The sequence below is a fragment of the Puntigrus tetrazona genome, unplaced genomic scaffold, assembly GCF_018831695.1.
Source record: "Puntigrus tetrazona isolate hp1 unplaced genomic scaffold, ASM1883169v1 S000001140, whole genome shotgun sequence".
Lineage (NCBI taxonomy): Eukaryota > Metazoa > Chordata > Actinopteri > Cypriniformes > Cyprinidae > Puntigrus > Puntigrus tetrazona.
The window spans coordinates 339879-352039 of NW_025048726.1; the positions used below are offsets into that span (position 1 = coordinate 339879).

Here is a 12161-nt window from a genome sequence, read left to right on the forward strand (position 1 = left end):
AACTCTGTATAGTTAAACCTGTAAACTCTGCACCTTATTACAAGTATGGTAGAACCATCACTTCCACCACAAAAGAAAGCTTTCTAAATAACCTTCCTGACTTATCTCAATTCCTTAGCTCATCCAAAACACTCTCTTTTTTCTAGCACTTTAGATACAGTTGCTCCTTTGCACTTAAAAAAGATAAAAGAAAACAATCTGACTCCATGGTATAATGACAACACACGCACCCTAAAGAGAGCAGCCCGGAAAATGTATTTCGTATTGCCTGGCGGGAGAGTATGCTGTCATACAGAAAAGCATAGTACTGAGACTGCTCTCATTAGAGTTACTAATGACCTGCTTTTATCATCTGATCGTGGTTTTATCTCATTATTAGTGCTATTAGATCTTAGCGCAGCATTTGATACTATCGATCACAACATTCTCTTGGATAGACTAGAAAACTATGTTGGCATTAGAGGAAGCGCCTTAGCATGGTTTAAATCATATCTATCTGACCGCTATCAGTTTGTGGCATTAAATGAGGAGGTATCATATCGATCAAAAGTGAAATATGGAGTTCCTCAAGGCTCAGTGCTAGGACCGTTACTTTTCAACCTGTACATGTTACCTCTGCGAGATATTATCAGGAGTCATGGTGTTAGCTTTCACTGCTATGCTGATGATACTCAGCTCTATATTTCAGCGCAGCCTGGTGATACACACCAAATTGAGAATCTAACAGAATGCATAGTCGATATAAAAAGCTGGATGATGAGTAACTTCTTAATGTTAAATTCTGAAAAAACAGAGGTGCTAATAATTGGACCTAAAACCCCACATATAATAATCTAGAACACAGCCTATCACTTGATGGCTGCTCTGTTAATTCTTCATCATCAGTTAGGAACCTAGGTGTGCTGTTTGACCGCAATCTTTCTTTTGAAAATCATGTTTCTAGCATCTGTAAAACTGCGTTTTTCCATCTTAAAAATATATCTAAATTACGACCTATGCTTTCAACCTCTAATGCAGAAATATTAATTCATGCGTTTATGACCTCAAGGTTAGATTATTGCAATGCTTTATTGGGTGGTTGTTCTGCACGCTTAATAAACAAACTTCAGCTAGTCCAAAACGCAGCAGCCAGAGTCCTTACTAGAACTAGGAAGTATGATCATATTAGCCCGGTTCCCTTTCAGTCGGTCACTCCGAGTCACGTCGGATGACCGACGAATTGGGATCTCGCTTCAAGAGACCAATCTACTTCGAGTGTATCTAAACAAGCCAATTGAAGATTGGCATGCGCTAATCGCATCCAGCTGCCGCTGATCACAGCGCGTGTATAAATAAGCAGCGGGTGCAGCGCATATTCAGCTTTTCGCCGGGCCGAAGCGTGACTGTTCCGCTCCAAAGACGATCTACGAGTGTTGGAGTACGGCGTTTCAGCAGAGGTCGTTTTCCTGCGTCGAGTGGATTGCCGCAATCAGGCTGCACTACCCCCCTGTTTGTGTGCAAAACGGCTATCCCCTGTTGCCTCAGCACTAAAAGAGAATTCGCGGGTGCGTCTTTTTAAAGACGACGTTACGTCTGGCAAACTCGACGCGTCTTGGAAGATAGCGTGGGTCTTGCTTCAGACTACGTACACCCGTGTGTTTCTGGATGCGGTTGTTACCTGGTGTTAGGTGATGGTCACAATCGTTGCCTCGTGTGCCTGGGCTTAGCACGCTGAGGTGGCGGTTGTGGATGAATCATTTCTCGCGGGAGATGGTCATCTCGGAGTGATGGGCGGCTCTGTCGCCTTGAAAAAGGAGGCGGAGCTTGTGTTTGCTCGACTTGGTTCTCATTCTGGCTGCAGACAGGTGGGCTCCATTTCGTTGTGACACAAAGCTTAAACTCTGCAACCAGTGGAGCTGCAAAGGGGCAGTCTGGACCCTCACGTGGGGTATCAGCTGTACCCTCTTGGGCTCCCCCTGATGATCAGAAGTCAATCGCTGCATCGGAAAGTGAGCCAGACATTTCTGGAAGTGAAGATCCGGTTGCTCTGCGTCTACCAGGCATTGAATGTACTGGATACAGATCTAGAAATGGTGGCCGAAATTGCCCAGGCCGCCGAGGTGATCGGGATCAAGTGGAAACCTCCACTGCTTCCCGGGCCCTCGAGGCTGGACGATTGGTATTTAAGGGTGGCTCGCGCTGGTTCTCAGGGCCCCACCCTGGTACCTTTCTTCCCGAAGTGCATGAGGAGCTTACTGGGATGTGGAAAGCACCTTTCACTGCCAGAAACTGCCCCAGTGGCTCCTCCTCCTTCACCACCCTTGACAGCGGCACAGCCAGGAAGTTACGGTGATCGCCCCCAGTGGAGCGGTCAGTTGGGATGCAGCTGTGTCCCAATGCCGCTTCCGCTTAGTGCGGTGATCCTGTGCTCCCCCGGGCCTGCAGGTACTGCCGGGCTCTGAACGGCAGTGCCTTGTGCGGCCTGTGGACAAGCTGCGTCTGCAGTACACGCTTTGGCGTTGTTGCAGGTTCATCAGGCCAAGGCACTTAAGGATCTGCACAGGGGTGGTCATGACCCAGAAGTTCTGAAAGAACTCTGTATCGTGACGGACCTCGCGCCACGAGCGACGAAGGTCACAACGCGGTCTCTGGGTTGTGCGATGGCCACTACGGTGGTCCAGAAACGCCATCTGTGGCTGTGTCTGGTCGACATGCGCGAGGTAGACAAGACACGTTCCTTGAATGCCCCATGTCCCAGACCGGCCGCTTCGGCGCGACGCAGTGGAGAACTTTGCCCAGCAGTTCTCCGCTGCCCAGAAGCAGACTGAGGTAAGAAACATCCTGCCTCGGCATGCAGTTGCTGCCTTCACCCAGCCGCCGACGGCCCACCTCAGCCAGCTCGTCGCCGAGGGTGCCCCCTGCTGCCGCCACCGCTCCCGTGCAGCCAACGCAGCAGCCCCCATCTAGGCAGCACCGTGGAGCTGGCAGCAGGGCAGCCACCCAGCCTGTCCAGGCTCCTGCCAAACCTGGAGGAAAGCGCAGGTGCAAGAGGCCCTCAGATCCGGGGATGGAGGGAGCTGCTCTGCCGGGCAGAGAATGTTGCCGCTACCTAAAACCTCGACAAGGGTGGTTTCCTCTGTCTCTGGGTCCCCAGGGAGAGCGAGGAGTTGAGCGGGCCAGTTCCGCGCCACTCGCGCTCTCCTTGGGCTAATATGCAGCAGTGGGAAGACTGGGAGGACGAACCAACGGCCTACCCGCCTCACTTCTGCGGGGATGCAGGTAAGAGTTGCACACACTCAGACCCCGCTTCGGACCGGCCACGAGACGCCCGAGCCGGGTCCCTGCACTCCCCCTCGCTGCCCCATCGCCTGCACGTCGGTGGTTCCGCTCGAGCCGCTATTTCGGTCTCTGGATGCATGGTTGAATCTTCCCAGGCTATCCCGGTGGTTCCTGCGAACCCTTTGACTTCGGCTATATGATTCAGTTCATCCGGCGTCCCCCCAAGTTCAGTGGGATCCGCTATACGTCAGTGAACAATGCGCGTGCCCCTGTCTTGTGGGCGGAGATTGCTGTCCTTCTAGTGAAGGCACGATAAAGCCGCTTCCTCCAGCCGATATGAGGTCGGGGCTTACAGCCCATACTTCATAGTGCCCAAGAAAGGCGGTGGGTTATGACCAATCTTGGATCTGTGAGTCCTGAATCGAGCACTCCCGTTCAGGATGTTGACACAGAAACGCCTATTCAGTGCGTCCGTCCCCAGGATTGGTTGCAGCGATCGACCTGAAGGACACATACTTTCATGTGTCGATTCTTCCGTGCCACAGGCCATTCCTGAGGTTCGCGTTCGAAGGTCGAGCATATCAGTACAAGTCCTACCCTTCGGCTCTCCCTGTCGCCACGCGCCTCTTCATGCAAGTCGCGAAGCAGCCCTTGCTCCACTGAGAGAGTAAGGCGTTTGCATTCTCAACCAACTGGATGACTGGCTCAGTCCCGGGCTCAGTTGTGCGAACACAGGGATCTGGTGCTACAGCACCTCAGCCAGTTGGGGTTTCAGGTCAACCAGGAGAAGAACAAACTCTGTCCAACGCAGAGGATCTCTTTTCTTGGGATGGAGCTGGATTCGATCGATCAGATGGCACACCTCACAGAGGAGCGTGCCAATTCAGTGTTGAACTGCTTCAATATGTTCAAGAGCAGGATGGCGGTCCCACTGAAATATTTTCAGAGGCTCCTGGGGCATATGGCAGCCGCAGCCACAGTGATGCCACTGGGACTAATTCATATGAGACCGCTTCAACATTGGCTACACGATCGAGTCCCGAGGTGGGCGTGGCAAAGTGGCACTCACCGGGTTCAAATAACACCGGCCTGCCACCAAACTTTCACCCCGTGGTCAGACCTCTCGTTCCTTCGGGCCGAAGTGCCCCTGGAGAAGGTCTCCAGGTATGCTGTGGTTTCACGGATGCCTCCACCACCGGCTGAGGGGCCACGTACAACGGGCATGCAGTGTCAGGGGTTTGGACGGGCCCTCAACTGCAATGGCACATCAACTGCCTAAAGTTGCTGGCAGTACATCTCGCCCTAGGCAGTCTCGAACTGCCTACAGACCGTTGCGTACATCAACCAACAAGGTGGTCTACGCTCCCGTCGTATGTCACAACTAGCCCACCACCTCCTCCTCCTATGGAGTCGGAAGTTCTGAGGTCGCTTCACGCCATTCACATTCCAGGAGTGTGCAACCAGGCAGCCGATGAGCTGTCGCGAGCTGCACTACCCGGAGAATGGAGACTCCATCCCCGGGTGGTTCAGCTGATTGGGAACGTTTCCGAGCCACTCAGGTAGACCTGTTTGCCTCTCCAGAGACTTCCCATTGCCCACTGGCACACAGCTGGCTGCGGGGCCTTTGCAAGTATGTATTTCCCCAGTGAGCCTTCTTGCACAGACACTGTGCAAGGTCAGGGAGGAAAAGGAGCAGGTCTTGCTAGTAGCACCCTACTGGTGAAGACTTGGTTCCCAGAACTTGTGCTCCTTGCGACAGCCCCTCCTTGGCCGATCCCTCTGAGGAAGGATCTTCTGACTCAGAGACGGGGCACCCTTTGGCACCCGCGTCCAGACCTCTGGAAACTCCATGTCTGGTCCCTGGATGGGATGCAGAGGCTCTAGGTGACCTACCTCAAGGGGGTAGTCGACACCATTTCTTCTTCGGCTAGAGTGCCGTCCACGAGACAGGCCTATGCCTTGAAGTAGAGCCTGTTCGTCGAGTGGTGTTCTTCTCAGGTGAAGACCCCAGAATTGCCCTATCAGTCGTGCTTATCTTCTTGCAGCAAGGGTTGGAGCGAAGGCTGTCTCCCTCCACCCTTAAAGTCTACGTGGCTGCAATCGCTGCAAATCATGACCCCATAGATGGGAGGTCTGTGGGTAAGCATGGCCGGATTATCAGGTTCCTGAGGGAAGCCAGGAGGTTGAATCCTCCACGGCTCCCAACAGTACCCTCTTGGGACCTGTCTGTAGTGCTGACAGCACTGCAGTAGGCTCCGTTGAACCCTTGCCAGCAGTTGTGCTAAAGTTCTTTTATCAAGATGATGAAGACATTGCTCCTGCTCGCATTGGCCTCCATCAAGAGGGTAGGGGACCTGCAGGCTTTTTCGGTCGACAATTCGTGCCTACAGTTTGGGCTCGCGGATTCCCAGGTACCACTGAGGCCACGGCCCGGCTATGTGCCCAAGGTTCCCACTACCCCCTTCAGAGACCAGGTGGTGAACCTTCAAGCGCTGCCCCTGGAGGAGGCAGACCCAGCCCTGACGTTGCTTGTCCCGTCCGAGCACTAAGATGCTACGTTGACCGGACACAAAGCTTCAGGACCTCAGTCCAGCTCTCGTTTGTCACAGAGACCGGCAGAAGGGGAGTGCCGCCTCCAAGCAGAAGATGGCTCACTGGATAGTGGACGCCATTACCCTAGCCTACCAAGCACAGGGTATGCCCTGCCCCCCCCCCTCAGGTTGCGGGCACACTCAGCAAGTGTTGCATCGTCCTGGGCGGTGGCTCGTGGCACCTCGCTGACAGATTGTAGAGCTGCGGGCTGGGCGACCCCCAACATGATTGCTAAATTCTATAGCCTACGTGTGGAACTGGTATCCTCCTGTGTTCTCACCTCAAACGGGTAGAAGCACTGAGAGGCCCGGTTTCGGGTCGGCTTGTTAACCGCTCCAGAGCGTCCATACAGTAGACCCTGTCGAGCTCCTCCATTCCCCTCGGCAGCCAGATGTTGCGGAGCATCCGGCGCCAGGCCCTCTCGATGAATCCGTGAGAACCGGTGAGGGCTGGGAGCCATGTAAAGTACCCCAAGAGGACTTTATGTGTGTATTTCCACGGCATAGCCTTAGAGCCCCGTGTTTCCCCGGCAGACCTTCTGCCCGTCTAAGAGGGTTCAATCACCTCCAATTTTCCATATGCAAACTGAAATACTGTCCATATGCGTATTCGTTCCGAGACCTCCTACGGGAAGGCTGGACTTCCGCACGTCCCTGTTCACTAGAACGTGGGACGTTTCCCAGTGTTCCAGTCTTAAGAATGGGTAGTGTTACAAAAGTAGCTGGCTTCTTTGGTTGAGCCCCGGCCTACGCCGATAGACTGAGGGGGCTTGTGGGCTCCCACAGAACACTGGAAGAGGCAGCGTCCATGGCGTTTTGGTAGGGATCCCAATTCGTCGGTCATCCGACGTGACTCGGAGTGACCGACTGAAAGGGAACGTCTCGGTTACGTATGTAACCCTCGTTCCCTGAAGAAGGGAACGGAGACGTCACGTCCCGTCGCCACGGTGCTGCACCTCTGCTGAAGGGGCCGGGTCACTAGCTCGGCTCCTCAGCGAAAACCTGAATATGCGCTGCACCCGCTGCTTATTTATACACGCGCTCTGATCAGCGGCAGCTGGATGCGATTAGCGCATGCCAATCTTCAATTGGCTTGTTTAGATACACTCGAAGTAGATTGGTCTCTCGAAGCGAGATCCCAATTCGTCGGTCATCCGACGTGACGTCTCCGTTCCCTTCTTCAGGGAACGAGGGTTACATACGTAACCGAGACGTTCTGTCAACACTGCACTGGCTCCCTATCAAACATCGAATAGATTTTAAAATCTTATTAATTACCTATAAAGCCCTGAATGGTTTAGCTCCTCAATACTTGAGCGAGCTCTTATCACATTATAGTCCTGCACGTCCGCTGCGTTCTCAAAACTCTGGCCATTTGATAATACCTAGAATATCAAAATCAACTGCGGGCCGCAGATCATTTTCCTATCTAGCACCTAAACTCTGGAACAATCTCCCTAACTCTGTTCGGGAAGCAGACACACTCTGCCAGTTTAAATCTAGATTAAAGGCACATCTTTTTAACTTAGCTTACACATAACACACCAACACGCCTTTTATTATTCAAATCCGTTAAAGGATTTTTAGGCTGCATTACTTAGATTTGCTGGAACCGGGAACACTACTCCTACAATACGATGTACTTGTGACATCGTAAAAAGAATGGCATCAATGCTAATATTAGTAAAGGACTAAATGTAAATGTAGTCCTGTCTCTTTCTCAATCTGTTTTCAGTTTGTATCCAGACTAGATGGTGGATCAGCACCCAGAGATTATGTTCATCAGAGACCAGAACACCTAGATGCGCCCTGTGGACCAATCACCAGATCCTGATGCACACACACACACACACACACACACACACACACACAGGCACACACTAAGTCATTTACACTACCTGACACAGCTGCGTTTAAAATTGAACTGGAAGTTAAGTGCTGGGCGTCCGGTCAGAGGAGAACTGACCCCAACTGAGTCTGGTTTCTCCCAAGGTTTTTTTTTTCTCCATTCTGTATGCATGGGGTTTTGTTTCCTTGCCGCTGTCGCCTCTGGCTTGCTTGGTTGGGGACACTTAACTTCTAGTGACTATCGTTGAATTGACTACAGAGACCGTCTCTGCATTTAATAAGAAATTGGTCACTCTCGTCATTATACATCCCTGTCATTATACTGTAAAGTGCTTTGATGCAACCTGTGTTGTTAAAAGCGCTATATAAATAAAAATGATTGATTGATAGTTTAGTCCACCTCTCTGGGACCCCGAAAACTATCAAACACCCGATTGCTGCGAACCAATAAGGACATGAAACTCTCTCTCAGAGTAAACGGATCAGATTTCATTCAAACTCCGAAACTAATGCAAGTATCCGATTCACTTCTTTAGCTGCGCTCTAGCTTAGCCCCTTTTCATAAGGTGATTAGTGTCCTAATGGTTGATGCAGATGGAACAGCTGATTTAACACTCTTACTTTCTTTTCTCATTCCTTCTTGCTTTTATATTTCATGTATTGTTCCCCTTTTGTGTAATCAATAAACCCGCATATATATTCACGTTTGAATTTGTTGCTGTGTTCATTGCTTATGCTTTAACGTCAACTTAAACTGCTTGATTATGTTACAAAAATGGTGTAGTACTGTGGCCTAGCCAACCACGGGAGAAATACGGTTTTTCTAAGGCTAAGGAAATTTATTCTCTTAGAGTTGATATTAATCCGGCTGAGCACTCAACAGACACGCTGGCTCAACTGCAGTTCTGCCATGTGTGGCTTTATAGCCTAGGCCGGACAAGCTGCAGGTGTGACTGATCACCTTCTGATGAGTGCAGCCAGGTGTACGGCCATCAAGAAGCTCACTAAAAAGACAGCCATTTTGCCATTCTGATCTTCTGCAAAGATCTTGTAGAATGTCTCCTTCTCTGCATCTGGAACTCAGCACTCAGTGGTTAATATCATTTCTCAATAAACTACTTTTAAATACAATGCTATCTGTGGTCCTTTTTTCTACTATTCAAAAAAGTGAATACATTACAATGCATGCTGTATTTCTTATAAATCATTATCTAATAAAAGAATACAATACTGTTTGTAGTCTCTTCTTCTTGATAAACCAGTATTAAACACAACACCACAGTATGTGTTCACAATACAAAGGTACAAAAACAAGGCAAACTTACAAAAATGGGAAACCCATCTTGTTTCCCTTAACAATATACAAATAAAAATACATAATACCGCAAGAAAAACAATGTATAACATAATTTATGTATATTGCATAACGTAAATGCATACTTGCATTTCACTGATCTTCTATTGTCCGCATTTGTAAGTCGCTTTGGATAAAAGCATCTGCTTAATGTCTAAATGTAAATTGTATATACGTACATTAATGAAAGTCTGTTGAGGTTTTATGTATTACATTTTTGTTATGGACAATTCATTGTTTACATTTTACTGTTATTGTCACAGAAATTTTTGTATATACTAGGGGCCCCAGTGTTTTTTTGTTTTTTTGTGGGCAAGCACACTAAATCTATAGAAATGAGCAAACTGCAATGGCCCTCGCCATGAGATGTCCCACATGGGCCTGAGTGTGTTTTGTGTGGGAAAGCCCACTCTGGAAAAACCATCATTGGAGCCCAAAGGGGCAAAACCACTGTGGGCCCACATGAGCTAATCCATACACGTTGGAGAACATTTGAGTAATTCAAGCTCCTTAACTGTTTATTTGATCTCTGCTATGTTTGGTCGTTTAATTGCAGCTATAATTATTATTATGATTTCAATTATCCTAGGCTTTCACTGAGGGCATCACTAACCAATTAATGGGCTGCTATGTGGGCTCTCTGATGCAAGACCCTGTTTTACTGGTGAGGGTTTATGGACAGATGACTGAGCTTTTTATGGACAGAGATAAGGAAATGGAGATGTTCAGAGTGCTACACAAACATGGCTGTGGCCCAGAACTGTACTGCAGTTTTAACAATGGTATCTGCTATGAATTTGTCAAAGGAGTTGTACTGGATGACACACTGCTCAGACAGCCGTCTGTTTACAGGTCTGAAGCTTTACTGCACACACACACACACACACACACACACACAAACACAAATGAAAGGCACAAAGTGCTTCTTGTGGAGTATTATTAACCCACTGAGACTTTGGATCTTTGAGACTTTGGATTTCTAGAAGTAGCCTATATTTCTTAATCAAATTCACATATTTATGATTGTGTGCCAATAAATGCTCTCATGCCAAAACATAGTTGATTGAATTTAGATTTGGCCACATAAAATATGTTAGCTTAATGAAAGCCAATGTTATTTGGACTCACTTTATATTAGGTGGCCTTAAGTGCTATGTATTTACATTTAAATTATTTATTTTGTACAAAGCACAGTGCATATCCAGTGGAGCTGTTATAAGTTTCTGGGCCTCTTGGACAGCATGTCCACTTGAGCCCCCTCGCAAAGCAGCCGCACAAATCACATTCCAGTTGTTCCCCCTTGGTAGAAATTGCAACTGCTTTTCCCTCGGCAGAAATCGCATTTTCCCCTTGTGGGCTCTCTTTCGTCACATTAGAATTGTCCTAACCTTCCCCCTCCTTACGGCGCCCCTGCCTATATTTGACGTCAGGCCACCTAATATAAAATGTGACTTTTTGAAATTTCTTTGTATTTCATTTTCTCAGTATGTGTAATTAAAATTGCCTTTTCAATGAATGCAGATTGATTGCAACAGAAATGGGGAAAATCCATTCCATAAAGTCTGGAGAAACTGGGAACAGTTCACCCGTTTTGTGGTCAAGATTGTCTCGGTTCCTTAATCTGGTCCAGAGTTCTGATGCTCCTAAACAGCAGAAGTAAGTAATATGAAAGTATTATAAAACACTATAACCACAAACTCTACAATGTTTAATTCTATACAATATTGCATTTAACAAACTGAAGGTTGATTCCAAATTGAAAGAACAATTTCAAAAACTGTTTATAGGATTGGATTTGGAAAATTAATGAGTCCATTTTTGTTCTTAATTTTGATGTTAAAAAGTTAATTCAGCAGGATTGAAACATTGTTATTGTTTCATAATATTACCTTTTTAAAAAGTAGCCAAATGACATAATTATTTCAGAGCAGTCTTACATTAATATTTATAGTTAACAGCTTCATGAAACTTGCAGAGGTGTTCTGTAATATTCCTCTTTGCAGATGATTGTGTAGTCTCTAAGGTATTCAAAAACACATCTGTTTTGATAGTTTATTGCTCACTCCAACAATTCAATATTTCAAAGACCCACACCAACTGCATCAAGTGTGAACTGGTATTGTGAGCCAATTAATAAATATAATTTATACACATTTATAAAAATTACTTATTTCTAAGGCTGGGCAATTTGACTTTGGAATCAAAGTTACAAGGACACTTCTCCTGTGATTCTCTCCCTCGTCGTTCCTTGTCTCCCTGTGCTCCAAGGATGTGTACCCTGGTTTACCTGTGAATGTATCAACACCTGACTTAACACCTGAAAGTACTCCTTCCACTGTTGAAACATTCTCTGTTTACAAACTTACCTGATATCTCGACGGATACAGATGTCTCCACTGTTCACTACTTACCGAATTCACCTTTGTAAATATTGTGCACTTCATTGAATACCACAAACCTGATACCCTCTCCTTCTCATCTGTGTGTGGATGTGACCTGATTCCAGCCCCTAAAAGGAAAGGAAAACATGGATATAAATGCCACTGCTACCGGAGCTGCATCTGATCCCTTCACTGAGCTAGTGAATGTTCTACGATAAACTTTACCCACGCTAACTCCGCTAGCCGAAGCTACCACGTCCCACCGCATGGCTCACCCATCTGAAGCTCTGCTCCTTAATCTCGTGATCCTAATAGCTGCACGCTTCCTCCTACAATGTTGTATCGAAGTCCCACAATTTCCAGAATGAAATTTCCAAGATCGTCTTTATTATATCCCTTCTCACTGGACGCGCTTTGCAATGGGCAGTGGGTCTATGGAATGCTAATAGACCAGTATTATCTTCACTCTCTAACTTCATAGACAATTTTAAGGAAGTATTCAGAGTCGCCCTCACCCCCCCTTTCAGTACATGACAAACTGATAAATATCAACGAGTATACCCTTTATTTCCGCACTCTAGCCATGACCAGCGGTTGGAATCAGGTAGCTCTCCTGGCCGCCTATCGTAAAGGTCTCAAGCCACAGCTTTGCAAACAAAAGCTCATTTATGATGATACTGTCGAGACCTTTATAAAGAAAACCATCAGCGTGTCCCTGCATCTATTTGC

The 12161-nt window shown here is 47.6% G+C and overlaps 1 protein-coding gene across 2 annotated transcripts in view; it reads left to right on the top strand.

The window, feature by feature from the left end:
* The window catches only part of zgc:113516 (uncharacterized protein LOC541449 homolog), a 46523-nt gene that overhangs the window by 20599 nt on the left and 13763 nt on the right, over positions 1-12161 (top strand). For both annotated transcript variants that reach the window (XM_043234512.1, XM_043234511.1), the window contains exons 2-3: positions 9641-9903; positions 10573-10707. In XM_043234512.1, coding sequence (XP_043090447.1) covers positions 9641-9903; positions 10573-10707 — 398 coding nt within the window. The remainder of the gene's footprint in view (positions 1-9640; positions 9904-10572; positions 10708-12161) is intronic.